The following is a 26,127-nucleotide window of genomic DNA, read 5'->3' as shown; positions in this document are numbered from 1 at the left end:
TCACACCCCCAGAAGAACAGCGCTGAAATCCGAGCCACTTCGAACAGTGAGGGATGATCCAGTGGCATTATCTACAAAAACCGAGGCATACTGGCCAGCCTGAAAGGGAGAAATGAGAGTGACAGTGAAAATAGTCCCAGGTTGCCACAATCAGCACATAGAGGAGTGTGTCATGTAAATGCAGCAGATCTATAGTTTAGCAAAGCAGCAAAAGTAAGTTTCTACATTTCGGTGAGGCTACTCATCTGTTTGACAGCAGGCTTCAGTGCATTGCTCAAGTGGGGCTGGAGAGTGTACAAAATACACAGGATATGCAAAACAGCAGAGTCCTCATTATAACCTTAACTTTGGCATTTCCCACTTAGTAACATCCTGGTGGATAATTCGGAACCATCCTACTTTGGAGATTGGTTGAGCCCTGACCCAAACCAGCATGTGCTATTGGCTTGTAGCAGCCTGTACTGGCTGCAGCACTGTGCAGAACGAGCTTAGCATTCCACATGGCAGCCCTGCCCACTCAGCCATGGCATTCTCTAGGGCAGGGCCTACCTAGTTATGTAGGTTGTGATGCACTACTTAAAGTTGAGTCACGTTTTACACTTAAAGCAGAACATGGGGCAGTTTCTGTCCCTTGTTCCAGCCCTTCTGGCTATGGTCATGCTGCACCACTAACTCCAGGGTGGTGGGACCCAGACTGGTGGACACAGTGTTCCCAAGCTCATGCTTGAGTGTTCCCACACCATTGTAAACCTGGGTTTACAAGTGCTGGACTCATAGCTATGCTAACAGTCATACTGCAAATGCAGACCTTCTGACTTGGGTCTGGGGAATGACCTGTATCCATAGTGCAAAATTACAGGGCTTAGACCTGAGACACAGTGGGACTTGGGCTGACCCACTCTCTAGCAAGGTCATAGAACCTGCGTCAGATTGTGTGTGGGCTTGGGCTCAAGCCTGAGTCAGAGCCTGGACTTAGTGTGCAGTGTTTATACCCTATATAGCATGCTAGCCGCATCGAGGGCGCTGTAAAAAGCCTGGAAGGGGAGGAAGAATTCCCCCACCACAGACAAAGTAGGCCCTGCCATGGCTGAGTGGAATGCTAAGCTCGTTCTGCACAGTGCTGCAGCCAGTACAGGCTGCTACAAGCCAATAGCACATGCTGGTTTGGGTCAGGGCTCAACCAATCTCCAAAGTAGGATGGTTCCGAATTATCCACCAGGATGTTACTAAGTGGGAAATGCCAAAGTTAAGGTTATAATGAGGACTCTGCTGTTTTGCATATCCTGTGTATTTTGTACACTCTCCAGCCCCACTTGAGCAATGCACTGAAGCCTGCTGTCAAACAGATGAGTAGCCCCACCGAAATGTAGAAACTTACTTTTGCTGCTTTGCTAAACTATCCGTTCTCCTTTTCAAAACCAAGCCCTTTGGGCTGAGAGCAAACATCTGAATGTGACTGATCTGTATCCCTCTCTATTGGGAAACACTAAAACAGTGAGGTGCACAAGCTCTACCCTTTAGTAATGGGTGTCTGCCAATGGTGGGCATTGGTCTATCAGTGCTATGGTGCATTATCCCTTAAGGTGCCTTAGGCAGCTGGCTTCCCCATTGTCCTGCACCTCATGCAGGCATTTACCCAATCAAAATAGCATTTTACATGCACTTTATAGAGGTGGTAATGACTACACAAGCTGCCAGGCAGGGGGGAATCAGGACTACGGTATATAGTACCAGAGTAGTTGGCTGGTTCTATGGCTATAAGCCACTGACTGTAGGCAAGGACACCCTAAAGACTAAACCCTGCAGTACTGTGGCAGATCATTGGAGGGACTCGGGTCTACATCCTCAACGATCTTTAGGTGCTTAATCCTGTTTAAATCAGATACCTTGGACGCTCTGGGTCTCAGCCCCCAGAGAGATGGAAGGCTGATCATGCCAGTATTATTGAGGCTGGTTTTAAAAAATGATGCAGAGTCAGACTGAGGAATGAACTTCCTACCCAGCTGCAGAGGAAAGCCAGCACAGAAGCACATGCTTGTCATCTTCACTGGTTGGTTCCAGTAGCACCCACAATACAGGGCGCTTTCTGTAGAAAAGGACACGGCCTCCTGCATTGAAGAGCTTTTAAACCACAGTGACTTCCTGCTGCACTTGGGAATGGATGTGCTCAATTAGGGCATGTCTGCAACGCAATCAGAGGTGTGATTACAGATGGGGTAGGTATACTCCTGTTTGCTTTGAGCTAGCTAGCATGCTGAAAATAGCATGGACTTCAGTGTGGGCTGTACAAAGCTGCCTGGCCCCCCCGTGGGTAGTGTTATTGTTGTGAAAAGTTAGCTGCCCAGTTGTGCTGCATGCTCATGTCAATAGCACACTGCACGAGGTGGGTCTGCCCATAAGGAACACCCCTTGGCCTCATTAGTTTGCCCATGTTTACCTGTAAGTACAGGACTCCACTGACTGAGATGGTGAAAAGTTCACTGCTGTCCAAACCAGCCACCGTCTCCAGAGAACTGAAGACAAGAAACAGCAATGTCAGCACTGAGGTGATCCATGTACAACCCAGAATTCACCTACTAGCCAGTTATCTACAGTAATAGAGAGTGATTGCCTCCCCCATCCCCAGGTCCAGACATTAAAGAGAAGGGGAGGACTGCACAATGCCCTGGCAAACTTGTCTCCTCTCTGCAAAGCTGCTCATTACCCTCTGTATCATTATTTACATTTAATTCTAAATTTTGTTTAAAAAAACCAAACCAAGTATAGTCCTCAAGAATGGTCCCAGGGGTGGCCTGGCGCTTGACAGCCTCTTGCCATGGAGTAGGTGCAGCATGGTCAGAGGCTCAGGGCCTTCTCACGCCCCCATGTTGATGTATTTATCTCAGCTATGTTCTGGAGGGTTCATCCCATCCATCAATTTATTATGCAAACCAAGGCTAGGGATAGAGTGCTTTTCCCCACTAGGACTGGCTCACAGAGGGTCATAGAGTTTATGGTTGTAAGGGACCAGCAGATCACCCCCTCTGACCTGTATATTACTGGTCCCCTACACCCCCGATCATCCGCACACTCAACCCAACAACAGACATTAGAAAAAAGTATTACAGCCCACAGGAGACTCAAGATGTGCCACAGGAATGGACTAGGAGGGCCCAAGGTGCATCAGTGCTCGCGGCCCCTGCAATGGCAGGGAAATGATTATGAGATAGCTCCAGATAATCCTGGATAGTGACCTGCCACACGCTGCAGAGGAAGGTGAAAAAGCCCCAACTCACTGCTAATCTGACCTGGGGGGAAATTCCTTCTTGACCCCATGTATGGCCATCTAGCCTACCCTGGTTGTGACTGGAAGCCCTTACAATCTGGTGGCAATGGGATCACTCATATGAAATGAGTCATATGAGTTGGGATGATTTAGTGGGGTTGGTCCTGCTTTGAGCAGTGGGTTGGACTAGATGACCTCCTGAGATCTCTTCCAACCCTAATCTTCTATGATTCTATGATTTCTTAGTAGCCAGCACAAGCCAGCCATTAAAGTTAGCATTCATGCTGGCAGTGTCAGCAGGGGGCCAGTGATGGAAGGGGATTGGCACCTGGCCTACCTTTCTAACTGAGAGGGTGTCCCTCCAGAACACTGTAAGTATTTTATTTTCTACCTAACAAAGTGACATATAATTAAAATCCCATTTCAGTAGAAGTTATGCAGGCAAAGACCCTTGGGATACATGTGTAATAACATGGAGAGCTATAGAGAGAGAGAATGGATGAGGTTTTTCCAACCTAATGGGTTTTGGACAGTCAAATCCCCTAGGGAGCTTTGAAAATCTTAGCCCACATGCACGCTACTAGCCAAGCTAGATGCATGGGTTCTGTATGTATATGCCTCAGATGGTAATGACAGATGCACATGCCTCTTCTGGCATGATCCTTGCTAAAATTGGCCTCCTTTACAGTGCATCTTGTGGAGGTGAGATTTGTTTATACAGAGGGGAGAGATTTGGGGCTTTGCACTTTTTCTGGAGAACAACCCAGAGTTCTAGCTGAGACCAGCATATAGAATTTAATTTGGTCCCATGCATGGACCAGCTCTGTGATCAGCTGACATTAGCCAGGAGGGGTTGACAACATTTCCAAATAACTAAATGGCACAACTCTGCAGGACTATTGTTTCCCTTGGTTTGTGGCACTGTTTTGTGAGCAGTACCTGGCACAAAATGTGTGCGCTGTGGAAATATTTTTGCTCTTTGTCACAAAGCTATAGTGACGATACTCCATCACTCTCATGCTGACTACCAGACACATAGGGCCCCCTATAAACTACGCATCCAGGGACCAAAGTCAGATGTGGTCTAAGTTGCACATTGGTAAGATGCATGTAAGTCAGAGGGAATCTATGGCCCGGACTACACTGGAACAAAGGCTATGTCTACACTGCCACTTTCAGCACTAAAACTTTTGTCATTCAGGGGTGTGAAAAAACACACCCCTGAGCAACAAAAGTTTTAGCGCTGAAAAGCACCAGTATAGACCGCACAGCTCCTGGCGATAAAGCTACCACCACTCGTTTGAGGGTTTGTTTGGTTTTTTTTATTGCCGTGAGAGCTCTCCCCCGGCGATAAAGTGTGACATGGACAGTGTAGACATACCCTAAGTCGCTTGGGGGTGTGAAAAAATTCACACTCCCCTGAGCAGTCCAGTTAAACTAACCTAACTCCTGGTGTATACAGCGCTAGGTCAATGGGAGAATTCTCCTGTGGACATAGCTACTACCTCGCAGAGAGGTGGAGTACCTGCACTGACAGGAGAAACCACTTTAAAAGTTCACTCAGATTAACCTTCCTAAGGGTCCCCATGTAGACAATCCCACAGGTGCCGCTATTAATTTGGCCCACAGAGCATGGTTGTGATTAGAGCTGGCTGAAATTGGCATTTCCATTCCACAGGCAATTCTGATTTAAAAAAAAAAAAACATTCATTTTGAAATAGAACAAAATGCTAAAATTTCAAAATGTCCTGTGGAATGAAAATTTCAAAAAAAAATTCCATTCAAAACTATTAAAACATTTCATTTTGAGAATGTCAATTCACTTTGCTTTGATGTTTATATGATATTAAAATATTAAATATATGTAAATGAACATTTGATATACTATAAAAATCAAAACAAAATGAATCAAAGTCATAATGAACACCATTTTGACACTCTCAAAATGAAACGAGAAAATTGAAGTCATTTCAACTTTTTTGCTTCAAGCATGTCATCGAAATTGACACATTCCAGTGAAACATTTGGATTTTGATGAAACTGCACTTTTTTGGTGGAAAACTGTTCCACTGACATTTTTTTTGACAAGTGGTAGCTGTGATGATACTTTTAGATCCAGTTACAGGCACCAGTCCAGTGCAGTGCTCAATGCAGTTCAGGACTGGGGCACATAAAGGACATACAAAGGTGACATTATGTCACCTGATCTGGGGGCCAAGCCAGTTGCTAGTCTATGTTAGATCAGCCTTAAGGCTGCTCTAGTTTAAACCCAGCTATCAATGGCCCCCAGAAGCTATTCAGGCAGCTAGGAATCACCAGGGTGCAGGGATACCCCAGACAGGATCTCTCTCTCCCAGCCAGATCCCCTACTCTGAGAGATGAGAAAGGGGATGGTGTGGAAGCAGCTACAGAGGTTCCAGGCCACCCTGGGATTTCCCCTACATAGGAAATCCTCCACCAGCTCCCAACAGCCATAGTGGTGCCATGATCTGTGTGCCCTATGCACTGTGGGCCCCTCCTTTTTGTGAACTCACCTTCTGGGCTAATAGAGAGAAAAACAGTTTTTACATTTAAAAGAAGTCTGGCTGTGCTAGCAGGGAGGGCATGCCTCTACCAGGCACACTCACATGTTATGTTGACACAGAGACTGGACGCAGATCAGTACCCGCAGGCGATCTCTCGCACGCTGTTGCCCTTTCTTCTGTTGTTCTCCATGAACTATAAACACAGAAGAGCTAATGAGACAGGGATGAGATGTTCTCCCCTTCTGAACAGAACCCCTTGTAAAGGCCTTAGGCCTCAGCCCCCCAGGGAAGCCAGACATGCCCACACAGCTGGCCAGCCTGAATGCTCTGATTGAATAGCTGGGTCTGGGCCTCAGCTGGTGTAAATTAGTGTAGCCAAATGATCGTCAGTGGAACTACATCAAGTCATACCCACAGTATGTTGACTCCAGTGGAACTATGCTGATTTACACCAGCAGAGGATCTGGCACAGTAACTTCAATGGAGCTACACTTATTTATGCCACTAAGGTTTCTGTCCCAAAGAGTCCTGGAGGGTGACTATGGAGGAGTATAAAAATATTGCTCGAGTATGCAGGGGTATAATCAGGAAGGCCAAAGCACGATTGGAGTTGCAGCAAGGGATGTGAAGAATAACAAGAAGGGTTTCTATAGGTATGTTAGCAACAAGAAGAAGGTCAGGGAAAGTGTGGGACCCTTATTGAATGGGGGAGGCAACCTAGTGACAGATGATGTGGAAAAAGCTGAAGTACTCAATGCTTTTTTTGCCTCAGTCTTCATAGACAAGGTCAGCTCCCAGACTGCTGCACTGGGCAGCACAGTATGGGGAGGAGGTGAGCAGAGCTCAGTGGTGAAAGAACAGGTTAAGGACTATTTAGAAAAGCTGGACATACACTAGTCCATGGGGCTGGATGCACTGCATCCAAGGGTGCTGAGGGAGTCGGCTGATGTGATTGCAGAGCCATTATCCATTATCTTTGAAAACTCGTGGCGCTCAGGCGAGGTCCTGGACGATTGGAAAAAGGCAAATATAGTGCCTATCTCTAAAAAAGGGAAGAAGGAGAATCCGGGGAACTATAGACCAGTCAGGCTCACCTCAGTCCCTGGAAAAATCATGGAGCAGGTCCTCAAGGAAACCATTTTGAAGCACTTGGAGGAGAGGAAGGTGATCAGGAATAGTAAACATGGATTCACCAAGGGCAAGTCATGCCTGACCAATGCCTGATTGCCTTCTATGATGAGATAACTGGCTCTGTGGGTATGGGGAAAGCAATAGACGTGATACACCTTGACTTTAGCAAAGCTTTTGATATGGTCTCCCACAGTATTCTTGCCAGCAAGTTAAAGAAGTATGGATTGGATGAATGGACTATAAGGTGGATAGAAAGCTGGCTAGATCGTCGGGCTCAACGGGTAGTGATCAACGGCTCGATGTCTAGCTGGCAGCCAGTACCAAGCGGAGTGCCCCAGGAGTCAGTCCTGGGGCCAGTAGTGTTCAACATCTTCATTAATGATCTGGATGATGAGATGGATTTGCACCCTCAGCAAGTTCACAGATGACACTAAACTGGGGGAGAGGTAGATACACTGGAGGGTAGGGATAGGGTCCAGAGTGATCTAGACAAATTGGAGGATTGGGCCAAAAGAAATCTGATGAGGTTCAATAAGGGCAAGTGCAGAGTCCTGCACTTAGGACAGAAGAATCCCAGGCTGGGGACCGACTGGATAAGTGGCAGTTCTGCAGAAAAGGACCTGGGGATTACAGTGGACGAGAAGCTGGATATGAGTCAACAGTGTGCCCTTGTTGCCAAGAAGGCTAACGACATATTGGGCTGCATTAGTAGGAGTGCTGCCAGCAGATCGAGAGAAGTGATTATTCCCCTCTATTGGGCACTGGTGAGGCCACATCTGGAGTATTGTGTCCAGTTTTGGGCCCCCCACTACAGAAAGGATTTGGACAATTGGAGAGAGTCCAGTGGAGGGCAACGAAAATGGGGCACATGACTTATGAGGAGAGGCTGAGGGAACTGGGCTTATTTAGCCTTCAGAAGAGAAGAGTGAGGGGGGATTTGATAGCAGCCTTCAACTACCTGAAGGAGGGTGGTGAAGCACTGGAATGGGTTATCTAGGGAAGTGGTGGAATCTCCATCCTTAGAGGTTTTTAATGCCCGGCTTGGCAAAACCCTGGTTGGGATGATTTAGTTGGGGTTGGTCCCGCTTTGAGCAGGGGGTTGGACTAGATGACCTCCTGAGGTCTCTTCCAACCCTAATCTTCTATGATTCTATGATTCAACAGCATCGCCATGCTGTGGAGGCAGGGCCGGCTCTAGGCACCAGCAAAGCAAGCAGGTGCTTGGGGCGGCAAATTTGCAGGGGCACAAGAATCCAGCATGAGAGCTGAGAACCAACAGGGAGCCCTGGGAGCTGTAGTTCCTTGGTTAGCTCCCTGCCTATAGAGCCAGCCCTGGAGCAGGGAAAGAACTACATTTCCCAGCATTCCCTCGGCCGCAATTAACAGGAAAGGGAGGGGAAAGGAGTGTAGAACTGAAACCTCATGCTGCAGCTTGCTGTAAATGGTAGGGACAGAGCCAGCTCTAGGTTTTTTGCCGCCCCCCACCTCAGCCCTGGGCTCCCCCTGCACCGCTGTGTTGCCCCAGCCCTGGACTCTCCCCCGCCCACACCCCCTGCTGCCCCAGCTCTGGCCCCCACCTGCACCCCCCTGCTGCCCCAGCCCTGGGCTCTCCCCTCACCCGCATCTCCTGCCACCCCAGCCCTGGGCTCTTCTCCCTGCACCCGTACTCCCTGCTGCCCCAGCTCTGGCCCCCACCTGCACCTCCTGCTGCCACAGCCGTGGGCTCTCCCCCAAAGAAAGAATTGGGTGGACTAAATGGACATTGCACCTCTCTATCTGAAGCCTAGCAAGGCAGGTACGTGGATCCCACTAGAATTTAAAATGAAAAGTAAGGGAGGGGAGGCTCTACTAGACTGGGCAGCTTTAGATACAGTACCAGGCACGTAGGAAGATTTACATTTCTGAGCCATGGAAGCAGAAATTGACTTTTCCAGATTTAGCTAATATTCAGAAAGGGAATCCAGCACCTGCCTTCCAGATTTGAACACCCTCAAAATTCAGGAGTGCTCAAGCTCAATTTGGGCAGCTGTTACTTCATTTCTCCCAAATCAAATATACTGATCCACTGTAACTTGCTGTAGGAAAAAGTAGAATAAATTAAGCAAGAAATGCTTCCCAGTGCTTATTAGGACTGGAATTGCTATTTTCAACAGCCATTGCTTTTTTGTTATTATTATTATTATTATTATTATTTTTTTTAAGTTTTAGTTTTATTTGTTTAAAAGGAAGACAGTGATATTGCATTGGCAAATTCCCCATAGAAACAAAGAATGGAACAAAAGAATAATAAAGGCACCTCAACTTTTCCTCATTTATGTAGGACAGTCTTATAATATGCATCCAGATAGCCTTCAATCACACAAGCTGAAAATTGTTCCACTTTACTGCAGTTCTGTAACCATATGGGAACCAATCCTGTCTGTGTTCTGTGCACATCCAAAATTCCTGCTGAATGACCCGCCCTGGGAGCGAGTTACCAGTGACCCAGTGGGGCGGCAGGAGGGTGCAGTGGGGGGGGGCAGCCAAAATTTTTTTTGCTTGGGGCAGCAAAAAAACTAGAGCCGGCCGTGTGTGGAGGCCAGCTCCGTGTGCCAGGCAGCAGGAAAGCTTACCGATGTGCAAGGTGGCGGTGAAGGTGTAATACCCTGCAACAGGTGCTGTGTATTGGCCGCTGGTCAGGTTCAGCCCCAGGCCTCGATGGAACACCCCCTCTTTCTGAGGCTAGTAACAAAGAGAAAGGCAAGACTGCACACACTGCGAAACACCATCCCAACTCTACATATTGCATTAGGAGATGGGCGCTCAGCAAGCAGCATCCCCTTAGGAAACAGACATGCACTGTGTCTGCAGTGCAAGCAGAGGGTGATCGCAGCACGCAGAGTATAACTGTATCTACACTAGGCCTCTTACTGCCATAGTTATTAAGTACAGACTAGGCCTAACAACGTATTTGAAAATTTGTCTTGTTCTCTAGTTGTTCACAGATTATCTGACGTCTGACCATGATTGTTTTCAAATGTGTTTGTTACTCAGAATTATTCATCAAATAATACCTGCAAGCAAATTTTGATAAGTAGATTAAAAAGGGAGGATGGCTGGTGAAGGACTTTGGAAAGCTCAGAGTTAGGGTTGCCAGGTGTCCAGTTTTTGACCGGAAAGTCTGGTTGAAAGGGGACCTGTACAGTGTCCAGTCACATGTACTGACGACACCAAAAGTCCAGTTACCACAGGTGGGGGGGCCAAGGGAGTAGGCACTGGGTCATCAACCCACGCCAGCCCCTGCTCAGCTGGGGCCGTCTCCTACCTGCATCTCGTGGGCGGGCAGGCTCCCATCCTAGCCCTGGAGTAGAGAGCGCCCAGTTGTGTGTGGGGGAGAGGGGGCGGGGACGGGATCAAGGAAGGGAAAGGGAGGAGAGTTGCGAGTGATGGGGGTGGGGGCCTCGGGGAAGAGGCGGAGCAGGGGCGGGGCCTCGGGGGACGAGGTGGAGCGGGGAGGTTCCGGCTTTACTTCTGTAGTGTCCGGTTTTCGGAAATTTGAAAATTGGCAACCCTACTCAGAGTCCAATTCCTAGCTCTGCCACAGATGTCTTATGTGGCCGTGGGCAAGCTGCATAATCTCTCTTTGTCTCTTTTCCTCATCTGGAAAATAGGGATAATAGTACTCCTTTAGTCTTGTCTGTATAGGTTGTAAATTCTTCAGGGCAGGGAATTCTGGGTTGTAGTGACACTATGAGGAGAAATCGTGGAAAAAAAACGCATGATTCTTAACTGTATGTGTAGTATATGGCATCATTATAGAGCAGAGTTTTTAAGGTTGTTCTGGGTGTCTTAACTGCATTTACAGGTCTTAATATACAATAGAACATCAGAGTTATGAACATCAGAATTACAAATTGACCGGTCAACCACACAGCTCATTTGGAACCAGACGTACACAATCAGGCAGCAGGAGAGACCAAAATAAAAGCAAATACAGTACAGGACTGTGTTAAATGTAAACTACTTTAAAAAAAAGGGAAAGATCTAACAAGATTAAAAATATGATTTGACAAGGTAAGGAAACTGTTTCTGTGCTTGTTTCATTAAATTAAGATGGTTAAAAGCAGCATTTTTCTTCTGCATAGTAAAGTTTCAAAGCTGTATTAAGTCAATGTTCAGTTGTAAACTTTTGAAAGAACTGTAATGTTTTGTTCAGAGTTACGAACAACCTCCATTCCCGAGGTGTTCATAACTCTGAGGTTCTACTGTATCTAGATTTCATGTATGTTTAACCTTAACTCTGAATTTCCTGGTCTGTAATGCTTATTTTGGGGCTAAAAATAACATCCCTGTAATATTTTTGTATCCTAAGTTACTGATGTGTACTCAGCCTTATCTCCATTGATACATAAAAGTTTGTCTAGGGATTTTAATTGGCCTGCAATTGGCTAGGAGGCTCAAAGGAAGTAACCCCCCTTCCCCCACCCCTGGCACACACACCTATAGTATAGCACAAATGGCAAGGTGCATTTGGGAGGTCAGGACCTGATCCAATGCTCATTGAAGTCAATGGGAATCTCCCCAGAGACTCCTGTGGGGGTTGGATTGAAGTTATATTCACCATCCTCGGAGAGATCAGATGCTGGGAATATAACTGTGAGAATAATGGATTTTTTTTTAATTCACTGGCAATTCTGAAAAATTGGGGGGAAAAGGATGCAATTTCAGGCTGAACCAAAAATGAAATGTTTCAGCAAATCAAAAAGTAGAAAAAAAATTGTTTCAGGTCAAACAAAATATTTCATTTAGGCAAAATTGAAATGTTTCATTTTGATTCCAGCCATTTAAAAACATTTTTTATTGGGTTTTTAAAATAAAATTAAAGAAAATTTTGAAACAAAAAGGTGTTTTGAGCCAACAATTTGAAACGTTTCATTTAGAAAAATGTCAATTTTTGGACTGTTTGTTTTTTGACCAAAACAATTTGGCGAAACCAACACAAATTTGGGAAACGTGTCAGTGTTGCTGAATCTGCATTTTTGCCAGTCCAGCATGGCAAACTCCCTCCCCCACTCACTATGTAATAGATCCGAAGTTCTTGCAGGGATCTCCGTTCAATGGAAATGTTTCTCCGTATTCGGCAGTGGAAGGCTGCCTCCACTCGATGCTGTGGCTTACTCTTTGCCAACGGACCAGCAACAAGTGCCAAGATGTCATCTTCTCCTCTCTCCTCCTCTTCCTCACCTTCCTGGCAACCTTCACAGGCCTTCAGTCTCATCCTCTCCCGCTCTTTTACCACCTCTGAGAGAACGCCCCCCAGAGAACCAGTTTTAGGAGTCACTGATGTACAAAGGGTTTTCACAAATGACTGCTCCCATTGGAGCCAATGGTAAAATGCCCCTTGATGTCAATGGAAGCAGGATGGACACTGGTGTGAATTCTAGTCAAAGCCCAGCAAGCTGGCACCATCATTTGAGACTGAATCCCAGTCATCCCTGCTTCATGTGCTTGATCCAGGCAAATGTTCCGTCCTGGTCATTTTAGGCAGCAGTGAGGTTTGTTGGAGAATGCTCCCATTGGTTTTCATTGCAGTCATGAAGCCAGGAAAGGGATATTAGTTCTCTGGGGTTCCCAATTATTGTTGCTGAGTTTGATTCTTAAGTGTTGAGCCAAAAAGCTAATGGGAAATCCTCTGAGGTGTTGGAGATAAACAGGGAATGAGTTTGTGACACACACAAATCTCACCACACAAGTACACACCTACCACTGCAGTCAGAAGTAGGCTGTAGCCCACGAAAGCTTACGCTCAAATAAATTCATTAGTCTCTAAGGTGCCACAAGTACGCCTGTTCTTTTTGCAGATACAGACTAACATGGCTGCTACTCTGAAACATCTCCAAAGACTGCAACGGAGGTTGGATTGGGGCTAAAGTCACTTCCCTAACATCCCGCCCACACAAACCCAGACAAATAAGTACCTCATCACCAAGATGTGTGTTAGCAATTATTATTTGTGATATTAGACAAAGTGCACATTTGAGGTTGTAGTTAGTCATGTCCTGATGTGTGAGTGTAAAACTCTGTTCTGGAAAATTATGTCGAAATAACCGATACACTGAAAGTGTAAAGCTGCTCCTGGGGCTGGAGTTTGTCTGGCTGAGCACCCATGTAAGAGGGAGTAAGATACCACCCCAGACATACACCCCTTTCTGCCCTGCTCCAGTTACCTGGCTCTTGTGTCTGGGCAGGCAGGCTAAGCAGCACTGCATGCCAACTTACTGCCCCTGCACCCACCAAGGGGTCGACTCCCCATATGCACTAGACAGCAACCACTAAGGGCTTGTCTACACTGGCACTTTGCAGTGCTGCAACTTTCTCGCTCAGGGGTGTGAAAAGCTAGGCTGCCAGTGTAGATAGTGCACCAGTGTCGGGAGTTGCACTCCCAGCTCTGTAGCTACGCCACTCGTGGAGGTGGGGTTTTTTTAGAGCGCTGGAAGAGCTCTCTCCCAGCACTCTGCTGTGACTACACAAGCCATATTAAAGCGCTGCCACAGCAGCGCTTTAGCATTGCAGTGTAGACTAGCCCTTACTCTCCTTAACCTCAACCCTGAGGGAGGGAGATCAGGTTCACAAGGTGACCTTGCCCCCCCAGTAGGACATGAGCTCTTGTCTCTTCAGTGTCAGGTTACCATATGTCCTCTTTTTCCCGGACATGTCCGGCTTTTCGGCACTCAAACCCCCGTCTGGGGGGAATTGCCAAAAAGCCGAACATGTCCGGGAAAATGGCGGCTCTGCTCCTCCCCTGACTCTTCGGCTCTGTTTAAGAGCAGAGCTGCCCGAGCGCTATGGGCTTCAGGCAGCCCCCTTGCCTCCAGACCCCAGCCGCCGGCCACTTCCCCTCCCGGGCTCCGGCGGCGCAGGGTCTGGAGGCACAGGGGCTGCCCGAAGCCGGTAGCGCTGGGGCAGCTCGGCTCTTAAACAGAGCCGAAGAGTCAGGGGAGGAGCAGAGCCTCCAGCTGCGGCGGCTCTGCTCCTCCCCGACTCTTCGGCTCTGTTTAAGAGCCGAGCGCTACGGGCTTTGGGCAGCCCCCATACCTCCGGACCCTGCGCCGCAGGAGCCCGGGAGGGGAAGTGCCCGGCTGGGGGCGCAGGGTCTGGAGGCACAGGGGCTGCCCGAAGCCGGTAGCACTCGGGCAGCCCGGCTCTTAAACAGAGCCGAAGAGTCAGGGGAGGAGCAGAGCCTCCAGCCGCGGCTGCTCTGCTCCTCCCCGACTCTTTGGCTCTGTTTAAGAGCCGGGCATGGGGGCTGCCCGAAGCCGGTAGCACTCGGGCAGCCCGGCTCTTAAACAGAGCCGGGCTGCCCGAGCGCTACCGGCTTCGGGCAGCCCCCATGCCTCCGGACCCTGCGCCGCTGGAGCCCGGGAGGGGAAGTGCCCGGCTGGGGGCGCAGGGTCCGGAGGCAAGGGGGCTGCCCGAAGCCCAAGCGCTACCGGCTTCACGGTTTGCCGGGTAGCCTCCAGACCCTGCGCCCCCGGCTGGGCGCTTCCCCTCCTGGGCTCCAGCTGCGCTGGGCAAGCGCCGGCCGGGGGCGCAGGGTCTGGGGGCTGCCCGGCAAACCGTGAAGCCGGTAGCGCTCCGGCAGCCCTTTCCCCGTGGCTGGGAGTGGGAGGGAGGAGGGGGCGGAGTTAGGGCGGGGAAGGGGCGGAGTTGGGGCGGGGCTAGGGGTGGGGAAATGGGCGGGGCCAGGGCCCGTGGAGGGTCCTCTTTTTTTATTTAATAGATATGGTAACCCTAGTGTCACACTCCCTGCAGCATGGGGCACCCACCTCCCCAGCTCAGCTGAAGTGCCTGTGGAGACGCACTCAGCCCACTCCATGCACTGGCTTTCATACTGTACCTTTCAGCAGCAGCCGGAAGTCCTTCAGCAATTCTTCTGGTGTCACCAGGGCTCCTTGAGGGCCGGGGGGACCTGGTGGGCCTGGCAGGCCAAACTGGAACCCCAGACAGAGCACAGAGCTACTCAGTTCAAATTAGGGCACAGCCAGCCAGTGTAGATCCAATAAGAATGGCTCCATCCCACAGTGCCAGCCTCTAGTCACCCACATCCTGGCACCCTTCCCCTTCCCATTGCCCGAAAGGGCACCTGCCTGTTCTGAACTCTGTGCTGGAATCTAAGCAGGATTGGCCATCTCTGCTGGGTTGGTCACTGTTTTCAGCCCCACCCCCTCGGTCTGTTCTGGGCTCAGAAGGAGCAGGGCTGTTACACTAGGGATGCCGTGGGCCCTCTGGGTTGGGGGCACAGTAGGCTTGGGTCAGGACTCTCCATGTGGGGTGGGGTGCAATGCGCCCAAGCTGAGCATCTCTGTGAGGGGAGGGGTGCAGTGGGCCCAGACTGAGAAGCTCTGTGAGGGGAGGAGCGCAGTGGGCCCAGACTGAGAAGCTCTGTGAGGGGAGGGGCGCAGTGGGCCCAGGCTGAGGAGCTCTGTGATGGGAAGGACGCAGTGGGCCCAGGCTGAGGAGCTCTGTGATGGGAAGGACGCAGTGGGCCCAGGCTGAGGAGCTCTGTGAGGGGAGGGGCGCAGTGGGCCCAGGCTGAGGAGCTCTGTGATGGGAAGGACGCAGTGGGCCCAGGCTGAGGAGCTCTGTGATGGGAAGGACGCAGTGGGCCCAGGCTGAGGAGCTCTGTGATGGGAGGGGCGCAGTGGGCCCAGGCTGAGGAGCTCTGTGAGGGGAGGGGCGCAGTGGGTCCAGGCTCAGGAGCTCTGTGGGGGGTGGGGCGCAGTGGGCCCAGGCTGAGGAGCTCTGTGAGGGGAGGGGCGCAGTGGGCCCAGGCTGAGGAGCTCTGTGAGGGGAGGGGCGCAGTGGGCCCAGGCTCAGGAGCTCTGTGGGGGGTGGGCGCAGTGGGCCCAGGCTGAGGAGCTCTGTGAGGGGAGGGGCGCAGTGGGCCCAGGCTCAGGAGCTCTGTGCGGGGTGGGGCGCAATGGGCCCAGGATGAGGAGCTCTGTGAGGGGAGGGGCGCAGTGGGCCCAGGCTGAGGAGCTCTGTGAGGGGAGGGGTGCAGTGGGCCCAGGCTGAGGAGCTCTGTGAGGGGAGGGGCGCAGTGGGCCCAGGCTCTGGAGCTCTGTGGGGGGTGGGGTGCAGTGGGCCCAGGCTGAGGAGCTCTGTGACGGGAGGGGTGCAGTGGGCCAGTGCCAGGGATGTCAGTGTAGGGTGGGCGCAGCAGGCACAGTTCGGATCTCTGTATGGGGTGGCGGTGCAGCAAGCCTGGGATCGCTGTGTGGGATGGGGTGCAACAAGTCTGAGCCGGGGCTCCCTGGGGTGGGTTGTGCAGACACACCGGGGATGTGAATACATACCTTGAATTTTTTTGATTTGCCTTTGTCCCGTTTCTTGCTGTTCACCCCTTTGTTTGATTGTTTCATAAAGAGCATCCAGGCGTCCCGGGGGTCGATGCTGCGAGACTGCTCAGGAAGGGGTTCCTGTAGGACGATCAAAGAATAAGAACACAGAAAGTGACAGTAACCAGCTCTGCGGGCTGCTGGGTGGTTCAGACACAGGTGGGTGCCGTTCTTCATCGCTACTCCCATTACACAGCAGGGGCAGGAACTCAGCAGCCAGAAACCAGCCTGTGCTTTGCCGGAGTGTTAATGAGTTCCTTATCGCTGTGACTGCCTTAGCTGTTGGCCAGGGAGCTGTGCCCGTCTCACAGCGTGCAGGACATGGGGAACCTGGCTACCTGGGGGACCTCTGAAAAACTCTGGACTCAAAGAAACTCTGTAGAGGGCATGCTTCTCTCTGGGTGGGCGCTAACCCAGTGCCAGCAGCAGCAGTGTTTCTGGGGCGCATATTTTGGAGGGGATGTAAACGGAGGTCATTAAACAGCCCACAGTGCTTTTTGCAACCATGAATGTTAGCCCAGCGTGGGGGTGGGTTGTAGGCATATGGGCTGGTGGTGCTGGTGTGCTGGTGCATTGCACGGGGCGCGGGGGGGGACGTATGGTGCATTAGTGGAGAGGTTTGGTGAGTTACAGCTAACACAGGTCCACTTAAAACTTCACAAGAGCACAAATCAGCATCTTGGTGAAGTGCTAAGTCTTTACCGCAATTTCAGTTCATCAGCTGCTGCCCTAGACTATTGCTGTATCTGTGCACAACTCCTGTTTCACCTAGCAAGTGTCATCACACCGAACTCACTGATACCATGCTCTGGCTTCCCTGTTGGATCATCTGGTATTGACAGTCTGTAATGTAACCACATATGTTCATTGACTGATGCTGAAATCAATATCAAAATACTGATCCAAGAAGTAAATACTAATCAAGGTGTAGTTGATGCTAAAGCTGGACGAGCACAAGTCCATGGGGCCGGATGCGCTGCATCCGAGGGTGCTAAAGGAGTTGGTGGACGTGATTGCAGAGCCATTGGCCATTATCTTTGAAAACTCATGGCGATCGGGGGAGGTCCCGGATGACTGGAAAAAGGCTAATGTAGTACCCATCTTTAAAAAAGGGGAGAAGGAGGATCCGGGGAACTACAGGCCAGTCAGCCTCACCTCAGTCCCTGGAAAAATCATGGAGCAGGTCCTCAAGGAATCAATTCTGAAGCACTTAGAGGAGAGGAAAGTGATCAGGAACAGTCAGCATGGATTCACCAAGGGCAAGTCATGCCTGACTAACCTAATTGCCTTTTATGATGAAATAACTGGCTCTGTGGATTAGGGGAAAGCAGTGGATGTGTTATTCCTTGACTTTAGCAAAGCTTTTGATACGGTCTCCCACAGTATTCTTGCCAGCAAGTTAAAGAAGTATGGGCTGGATGAATGGACTATAAGGTGGATAGAAAGCTGGCTAGATCATCGGGCTCAACGGGTACTGATCAATGGCTCCATGTCTAGTTGGCAGCCGATATCAAGCGGAGTGCCCAAAGGGTTGGTCCTGGGGCTGGTTTTGTTCAATATCTTCATTAATGATCTGGAGGATGGCGTGGATTGCACCCTCAGCAAGTTTGCAGATGACACTAAACTGGGAGGAGTGGTAGATATGCTGGAGGATAGGGATAGGATACAGAGGGACCTAGACAAATTAGAGGATTGGGCCAAAAGAAATCTGATGAGGTTCAACAAGGACAAGTGCAGAGTCCTGCACTTAGGACGGAAGAATCCCATGCACTGCTACAGACTAGGGACCAAATGGCTAGGCAGCAGTTCTGCAGAAAAGGACCTAGGGGTTACAGTGGACGAGAAGCTGGATATGAGTCAACAGTGTGCCCTTGTTGCCAAGAAGGCTAACAGCATTTTGGGCTGTATAAGTAGGGGCATTGCCAGCAGATTGAGGGACATGATCATTCCCCTCTATTCTGCATTGGTGAGGCCTCATCTGGAGTACTGTGTCCAGTTTTGGGCCCCACATTACAAGAAGGATGTGGAAAAATTGGAAAGAGTCCAGCGAAGGGCAACAAAAATTATTAGGGGGCTGGAGCACATGACTTACGAGGAGAGGCTGAGGGAACTGGGTTTGTTTAGTCTGCAGAAGAGAAGAATGAGGGGGGATTTGATAGCTGCTTTCAACTACACCGCTACCTCGATATAACGCGACCCAATATAACACGAATTTGGATATAACACGGTAAAGCAGTGCTCCGGTGGATTAAAGCAAGTTCAATTTAACGCGGTTTCACCTATAACACGGTAAGATTTTTTGGCTCCCGAGGACAGCGTTATATCGAGGTAGAGGTGTACCTGAAAGGGGGTTCCAAAGAGGATAGAGCTAGGCAGTTCTCAGTGGTGGCAGATGACAGAACAAGGAGTAATGGTCTCAAGTTGCAGTGGGGGAGGTTTCGGTTGGATATTAGGAAAAACTTTTTCACTAGGAGGGTGGTGAAGCACTGAAATGGGTTACCTAGGTGGAATCTCCTTCCTTGGAGGCTTTTAAGGTCAGGCTTGACGAAGCCCCTGGCTGGGATGATTTAGTTGGGGATTGGTCCTGCTTTGAGCAGGGGGCTGGACTAGATGACCTCCTGAGGTCCCTTCTAACCCTGATATTCTATGATTCTAATTCTTGTCTGGGTCTATCTGCGCTGCAGTCAGAGGTGTGACTGCAGCCCGTGTTGCCATACCCTAGCCAGTGTGAATAACAATAGCAGTGACGTTGTCTCAGCATGGGACTCTGGGTATGTCCTTACATGGCTAACCCATGCTGCTGTCTGTGCTACTGCAGCTTCTGTGTTACTCACACTAGCTAGAGCTGAGCTAGCTCAGGTATGTCTGCACATGCTACAGTCACGCCTCTGACTGCATTGTAGCCATAAGTAGAGTGACCAGATGTCCCGATATTTGGAGGTTTGTCTGATATAGGCTCCTATTACCCCCTCTCCCCCCCTCCGTTCCAATTTTTCACACTTGCTATCTGGTCACCCTATCCATAACCCATGTGGCAAATAAGGCCAGAGCCTCCCCTAGTGTAAAGTGGCACCGCTCCACTGAAGTCAGTGTCAACTTACACTAGCTCAGGGTCTGGCCCATGAAGTTTATAAAGCCCCTAGTATAACACTGGCACGTTGTTCATTGTAGCAAAGATCAGCCAGGCAAGATATCTAGGTATGAGTTCTGGCCCTAGTCTCTCCCTGGCTGTTGCAACAACAGATGTGATTGTGGCAGAGGCAGTGGGCTAAGGCCTGCTCTTCCAAGGTATTTTGCCTAGCTGCCTACCTCTCATTGAAATCAATGAGTTCTGGGGGAAGGGAGAGAGGACATCAGGCCCTCAGCAGCAGCCCCTCTGGAAGATTACCGAGCAGTGTTGGCAGGTGCCAGAGGACCAGGCTCCAGCAGACCAGCTACTGTGGTCCACCTCCTGCCAGGTGTGATGGGTATTATGGAGAAGCCTCGGCTCCACCAATGACACAGCATACTTACTGTGGCTAGGAGGGATTCCTATCCCCTAGGAGGGATTCCCCCTAGTAAGCTAGGGGCATGGTTGGACGAGCGACTCACACTTGGTCCATAGAGTCTGGAGGGCTGTATGGCTGAAGGGAAGAGAACATGCCTGAGGTTTCATTTCTATTAGATGGGAATACTGAGGCACAGAGAAGCTGTGTGACTTGTCCAGGATCACACAGTGAGCCACCAGCATTGTGTGGATTAGATCCAAGATCTCCTGAGTCCCAGTGCTGTGCTCTGGTCATCCAGCATGCTGCTGCCCTTCACAGTGCTGGACAGCAAGAGCATGAGTCTCCAGGCAGTATTAGTTCAGTTTACACCAGCTGAGGAGCTAGACCAGAGACATCTCCATACACCATTGTACAATACAACTGCACGGGCTACATTGGTGCCATCTAACTTGCTGCCCATTGTCACTTCCAAGTCCCTTCTCACGTTGCATGTGTGTTATTTCCCCGGGCGTGGGGGAGTTTACAGATTATTAGGCTTCAAGCAGAGTACAAAAATCCACAGCATAAGCATCTGAAGAATTAGGTGCCATCTCAGCACTGCCAGGCACTTCTTGTGTGCCCTTGGGCCAGTGAGTGAACTTTTCTGTTGCCCCATCTCCCCCATCTCTACCACACAAGGGTGATGTGGGAAGGTGCCGGGGCAGTGCAGGAGCAGCTAGAGATCTTCCATTTGCTGTACTTGCCATGTCTCTCCACCTGCTCATTAGCAAGGGAACTGTACACCAGTGGGAGATGCAGGCAGGACTTCCAGATAGCCATCCCAAGGAGGCCAGTCACACTAGTTCTGCTAGTAGTGCAGAATCCCTCCATCCACCCAAAGGAGGGGACGGACAGAAGCCCAAGTGGAGAAGGCACTGTTAGCCGCTGGCCAATGTCAAGGGTCTTAGAGGGAAGGTTGCTCCCTAAAGGGGTTGACAACACTGCATGGCTAGAGAACTGCCAGCCAAGGAATGACATGTCCAGTCACTTAAAAGGCACATCTCACCTAATCAATTCCCTGCAACTGTGAGGGCCTACAGCACTGGTGGCAGCTGGGGCTCACCTGTTCTCTGCCTGTGGCACACAGCAGGTTAGTCTCCTGAGGACTGAACCATTTTAGTCTAACTAAAGTCATTGGGCTCAATACAGGGGTGTCTAGGGGAGGTTTAATGGCCCGAGATATACAGGAGATCAGAATAAATGAGTCCCTTTGGGCTTTGAAATTTATGAAATAACTGCCTAAAAACTCCCATCCTCGTGGGAAAACCATGGGCCTGACAAATAAGTTTTGTGTAGTTTTATGTCATGCACTTGGCAATCAATTCAACCAGATCCTAATGTACTTTCCATTGGTGGCAGAGGCACCTATAGCCTAGCTGAGGTGCTTTTTAATATGTATTGTAAATAATAGTGGTCTACCATCTATTCCAAGCGAACAAAAGTCATCTTCAAAATATCACCAGCTACAGATCAACATAATCATACAAATGTCGGGCTGGAAGGGACATCAAGAGGTCATCAAGTCCAGCCCCCAACGCTGTGGCAGGACCACATATACCTAGACCATCCTGACAGTTGTTTGTCCAACCTGTTCTTAAAAACCTGCAACAATGGGGATTTCACACCCTCCCTTAGAAGCCTGTTCCAGAGCTTAACTACCCATACAGTTGGAAAGCTTTTCCTAATACCTAACCTAAATCCCCCTTGCTGCAAATTAAGTCCATTACTACTTGTCCTACCTTCAGCGGAGATGGAGAACAACTGATCCCTGTCCTCTTTATAACAGCCCTTAACGTATTTGAAAACTGTTATCAAGTCTGTCTCAGTCTTCTTTTCTCATGACTAAACATGCCATACTTATATAATCTCAGACTGATATTAGCATTTTTCCCAACTGGTCAACTCATATTCAATTTGTGATCCAGTATAACCCTTTTTGCAGTACTACCACCTAGCCAGTTATTACCCATTTTGTAGTTGTGCATTTGATTTTTTTTCTTCCTAAGTGTGGTACTGTGCACTTGTCATTAATGAATTTCATCTTGTTGATTTCAGAGCAATTCTCCAATTTGTCAAGGTCATGTTCAATTCTAATCCTGTCCTCCAAAGTGCCATTTTAGTGTCCCCCATACATTTTATAAGCACACTCTCCACTCCATTATCCAAGTCATCCATTAAAATATTGACTAGTACCAGACTCAGGACAGAGCCCTGCAGCACCCCACTAGATATGCCCTACCAGGGTGATGGTGAACTGTTGATAACTACTCTTTGATTGTGATCTTTTAACCAGTTGTTCACCCATTTTATGGTAATCTAGACAGCATTTCCGTAGTTTGCTCATGCCATGTGGCACTGTGTCAAAAGCCTTACTACAAATCAAGACATATCATGGCTACAGCTTCCCCTCTATCCACTAAACCTGTCAAAGAAGGAAATTAGGTTGGTTTGGCATGATTTGTTCTTGACAAATCCATCCTGGCTATTTCTTATAACCCTCTAGGGTTACAAATTGGTGAGTGAGAAGCAGAAGAGCTCTAGAAAAAAGATGTAACAAAGGCTGATTGCCCAAGTGTATAATTAGGCTGGGCAGAACTCAGTTTATAATTTTGAGGGATAATATCAATGTTTATTTTTAACCATTTGTTTAGAGTTTTATCAATTTAAATGTCCACATTTGCAGAAAATTGTGGCAGGGGTGTCTGCTAATGCCAGCAGACATTGCGATTCCAAAAGTTAAAGCTTTATAACTGTTCAAAAGACAAATTGTCAACATCCCATGGCAAACAATACAATGTGAATATCCTTAAATCAAAACTAAAATAATTTCTCAAGCAGCATTTTTCTTACTTTGCCTATCTGTAAATTTCAGTGATCATCAATGGAAATACTTTTTTGTTGGTTTGTGCGTGTATGGCAAAAATCAACATTTATTGACATTTACCAATAAAATGCTAATCCTTCCAAGTTTACATACCCAACAGGCCCGCACTGAGATTTGCTGCAAGTTAATTTTGGGTAAGAACAGGCCTGAATGATCATGGAAGCTGAATTTTTAATGTGCACTCCTGGAGCAGCACTATAAAACACCACTGCAGTGACTCCAGTGTATTGTGTTCCCAGTGTTTTAAACAAGTGCTCTGTGCACTGCTGCTGCTAATTTCGAATAGCTTGAAGATCCCAAGTCATCGGTATGGCTAGCCTCACAGCTGGCCCCCTTTTTGCCTGCCTTTACATTCACAGTGAGCTGGGGCACTTTCCAGATTGATGGTGCAGCACTTTGGACTCTCCCGGCCTCTCTGAGCAGGACCTGCTGGCAGAGCCCCCAAGGTCCACACATTTTTTAAGCAGCTAATGTGTTTCTGTGCTGACTGATTTGCAAAGCTGCCCTAGCTGGGCTCCCCCAGCTATGCAGCTCACCCAACTTAAGGCATTTACGAATTTCCCTAGCCCAGTGCAGTGGGCATTGTTGGAATGATGCCAAAGAAGGCCCCCAGGGGTCGGGTGGGATATAAAAGAATACCCCTGTCAAACAGTAACAGCTGGCATCACTAGCCATAAGTTTTCCACCCATTCACAAACTATTGGACACAGCTTCCGTCTTTCCCCTTATCTGAGAGCAGAGGAATGAGGGTGGGAAATTCATTCTCCTGAGCAGCACTCTCATCTGGGAGAGAGTTTAACCCTGCCAATAGCTTTAATAACTGCTTGAGCAGATAAGTGGAAGGGATTTCTGGGCAGGTAAGGACTGAGCCTCCTGGTCCATCAGCTACTCCAAAGGACAGAATATGTGAGGTCTGGAGTTTAGGGCTCCTCTTAGAGCAATTCAGTTTTATCCTTCGGAGCTTGTCTGCACTCATATGGGAATGTGGGTTAGCAAATTATTGAGGCAAATTTGGTGGTAGTGGACTAGAGTCTAAATTGGGATAATTTACACTTTCTCCTGGCCCCTCAGGTTAAATTATATTATCTTAACCTCCCACAAACCTACTTACACAGTCACCTTTGCACATCACCCCTGCATTTGGATTTGTTTTTAAAGTAGCACAGATATGGTCAACCAGGAACTCACAATTACCTTCTTGTAACATAAGAATAAAGGGACAGTCAGTGCGACTGAAAGGCTACCAATTTAAAAAAAGATCAAAGGATTTTTTTTTGTATGCTGCACAATTGATCTATGGAACTCATTGCCACAAGGTATTAGTGAGGCCAAAAGCTTAGCTGAATTGAACAAAGGATTAGATGGTTGTACAGTTAATCAGAACGACATCAACGGTGACATTAGATAACATGCAAAATTTTAGAAGGGCTCTGAAACCTAATGTTTCAGGATATAAGCTGTCACTAACTGCTTGGGGAAAGGAAGAAACTGTCTCTCCATAATTGTCCATTATGAGGATTCTTGCCCCTGCCTCTGGAGTATCTGTACTTGGAGACAGGTTCTTGATCAGGTGGACCACAGGTCAATCCCACTGCAGTTTTTATGTGACACAGTTGATCAGCTGTAACCTATAAGCTGCAAGACAAACTCAGTGATTGTATGTTTCCAACAGAGCTGAGAAAATGTTTGCTCTTCAAAATATTTATGACAAAACTGGAAAAGATTTGGGGCACTTGCTAACATTTTATGAGCCAGTAGGCTTGCTTTCACAGCGTTTGGTTTGGTCCCCTCAGTGTGCTAGATTCTTTCTCATGGCAAAAGTCAGTTGCTCATTGACAATAAACAAGCGTAGTCACCCAAAGGTGAAAAAGTACAAAACCATCCCTACCCCTCACCCCAGCTACCCACTCTGTGTGTGTGTGTGTGTGTGTGTGTGTGTGTGTGTGTGTAAAAAAAAAAAAAAAAAGTTATCACACAATTCAAATTCCCTGAGTAGATTTTACTTGCAATCACATTCACTCAGCTCAGAAATTACACTCTCTGCGCATCACCCACTTTCCTGCTTTGGTTGCTCTGAGTTTAGATCTGTGCTCAATTCCCTACAACTAGGTGCTGGTAGAATAAGTGCTTACCGGGTCGTTAGAGGCTGGCAGAGGCATGCTGCTTCTTCCCTGGCCTGTGGGATACTCATTCCACTGGGATTTCTTCTCTCGGCTTCTTCTGCTTCCAAGTTTCTCCGACCCCACTGAGCCAACACATGAGGCCACTGCCAGGAATCCCACACACAGTAATAGGAGCCAGTGGCTGGCAGGGAGGGATCCAGCCATCCTTCAACACGGCACCAAAGAGGTGGTCCTTTCTCTCCAGGAGCCAGAGTTTCTATGGCCACCCAGAGGCAGGCATTGTCCGTAAGAGCAAGAAGAAATCTGACTGTGTCCTGTCAGGAATGGAGTGTTTGGGGGAAGAGATGATACTCCAGCAATGTCAGGCCTGTCCTCCCATCAGCACCAGCTCAGGAGATGGGTTGCCCTTGCAGAACAGCCGGCTGGTACTCGACAGCTGAGCCACCTGGCCCAAGGAGAGGGCAATGCGTCCTACTTTGTGGGGGGAAAGCACATTGTGTAGGCTCAAGGATCTCTTAGAGAAATGTCCCTGTACTTCAGAGTACTCCCTGCTCCAATCCGCTCGTGAGAGCTCGGACCAAGAGTCTGGGCGTGGGCTTAAAAACCCACCGGCTGGGGCTGAGTCCAGCTGGGAGAGGGCTATCTCCCTTGCTTGCCTCCTTTCTTGGGCTGCCTTTGGAGCTGTAAATACAGTCTCTTCCCAGCAGCTCTCATGTGCTCCTTCCCTTCACAGCTGGAGGGGCCAGGAGAATGCCCAGTTTCTCTGCTGGTGGCTCTCACTCCAGCCTGGCCCTGGCTGGGATCTGTGGCTCATGAGAGACACCCATGACTGGTGCACTGCCCTCTCTCTCCCTGGGTTTCTGTGGGCACTGCTCCTGGCGCAGCAGACCTTGGCTGTCTCGGTCTGATATTCTTGCTTACATCCACTCCTTTTAATGAGCTTGAATTCCCCGCCTCATAGGCACTGCCTCACGCACGCACTCCAGGGAGCCAGAGAGCCCCCTCCTGGCTTCAAGTGTTAGGTGCAACCATTTCCAGCCTCTGGCTCCATGAGCTAGAGACTGGCAGCTGGGAACCCAGGGACAGGTGCACAGAAGCTCCAGTCACACTAAGTACAAGGCAATTTTCATGGAGAGGGCCACAGGCGAGAGGACTGAAGCAAATCCCCAACCAGCAGCCTCTAGACTCCTTTCAGCCCACGGTGATCTGAGTGACCCTCACTGCGTGTCTGGCTGTGGCTGCAGTGGCTGGAGCTACCAGCTCATCCTGAGAGGCAATGACCCCTATTTGCCCAG

General features: G+C 49.1%; 1 protein-coding gene across 1 annotated transcript; it reads right to left on the bottom strand.

Moving 5' to 3' along the window:
- ERFE (erythroferrone) lies at positions 1–25,036 on the bottom strand. The gene is made up of 8 exons (XM_065410413.1): positions 24,842–25,036; positions 16,257–16,379; positions 14,798–14,891; positions 11,978–12,201; positions 9,534–9,642; positions 5,893–5,983; positions 2,438–2,513; positions 1–99 (listed from the first exon to the last, which is right to left on the bottom strand). The coding sequence occupies exons 1-8, from the start codon at positions 25,034–25,036 to the stop codon at positions 1–3; spliced, it is 1,011 nt and encodes a 336-aa protein (XP_065266485.1).
- Positions 25,037–26,127: the final 1,091 nt, after the last annotated feature.

The sequence above is a fragment of the Emys orbicularis genome, chromosome 9 (assembly GCF_028017835.1).
Source record: "Emys orbicularis isolate rEmyOrb1 chromosome 9, rEmyOrb1.hap1, whole genome shotgun sequence".
NCBI classification, from domain to species: Eukaryota; Metazoa; Chordata; order Testudines; family Emydidae; genus Emys; species Emys orbicularis.
Note: the sequence above shows the minus strand (reverse complement) of the source record. Positions and strands in the feature narration are given on the sequence as shown.

Excerpts from the sequence above, each read along its gene's own strand:
- ERFE (XM_065410413.1), bottom strand. The coding sequence starts at position 25,036 with ATGGCTGGATCCCTCCCTGCCAGCCACTGGCTCCTATTACTGTGTGTG. Across the intron at positions 12,202-14,797 it reads CTTCCGGCTGCTGCTGAAAG|AGGTGGTAAAAGAGCGGGAG; the intron begins GTACAGTATGAA and ends GCGTTCTCTCAG. Across the intron at positions 100-2,437 it reads GTGGAGTCCTGTACTTACAG|GCTGGCCAGTATGCCTCGGT; the intron begins GTAAACATGGGC and ends TCTCCCTTTCAG.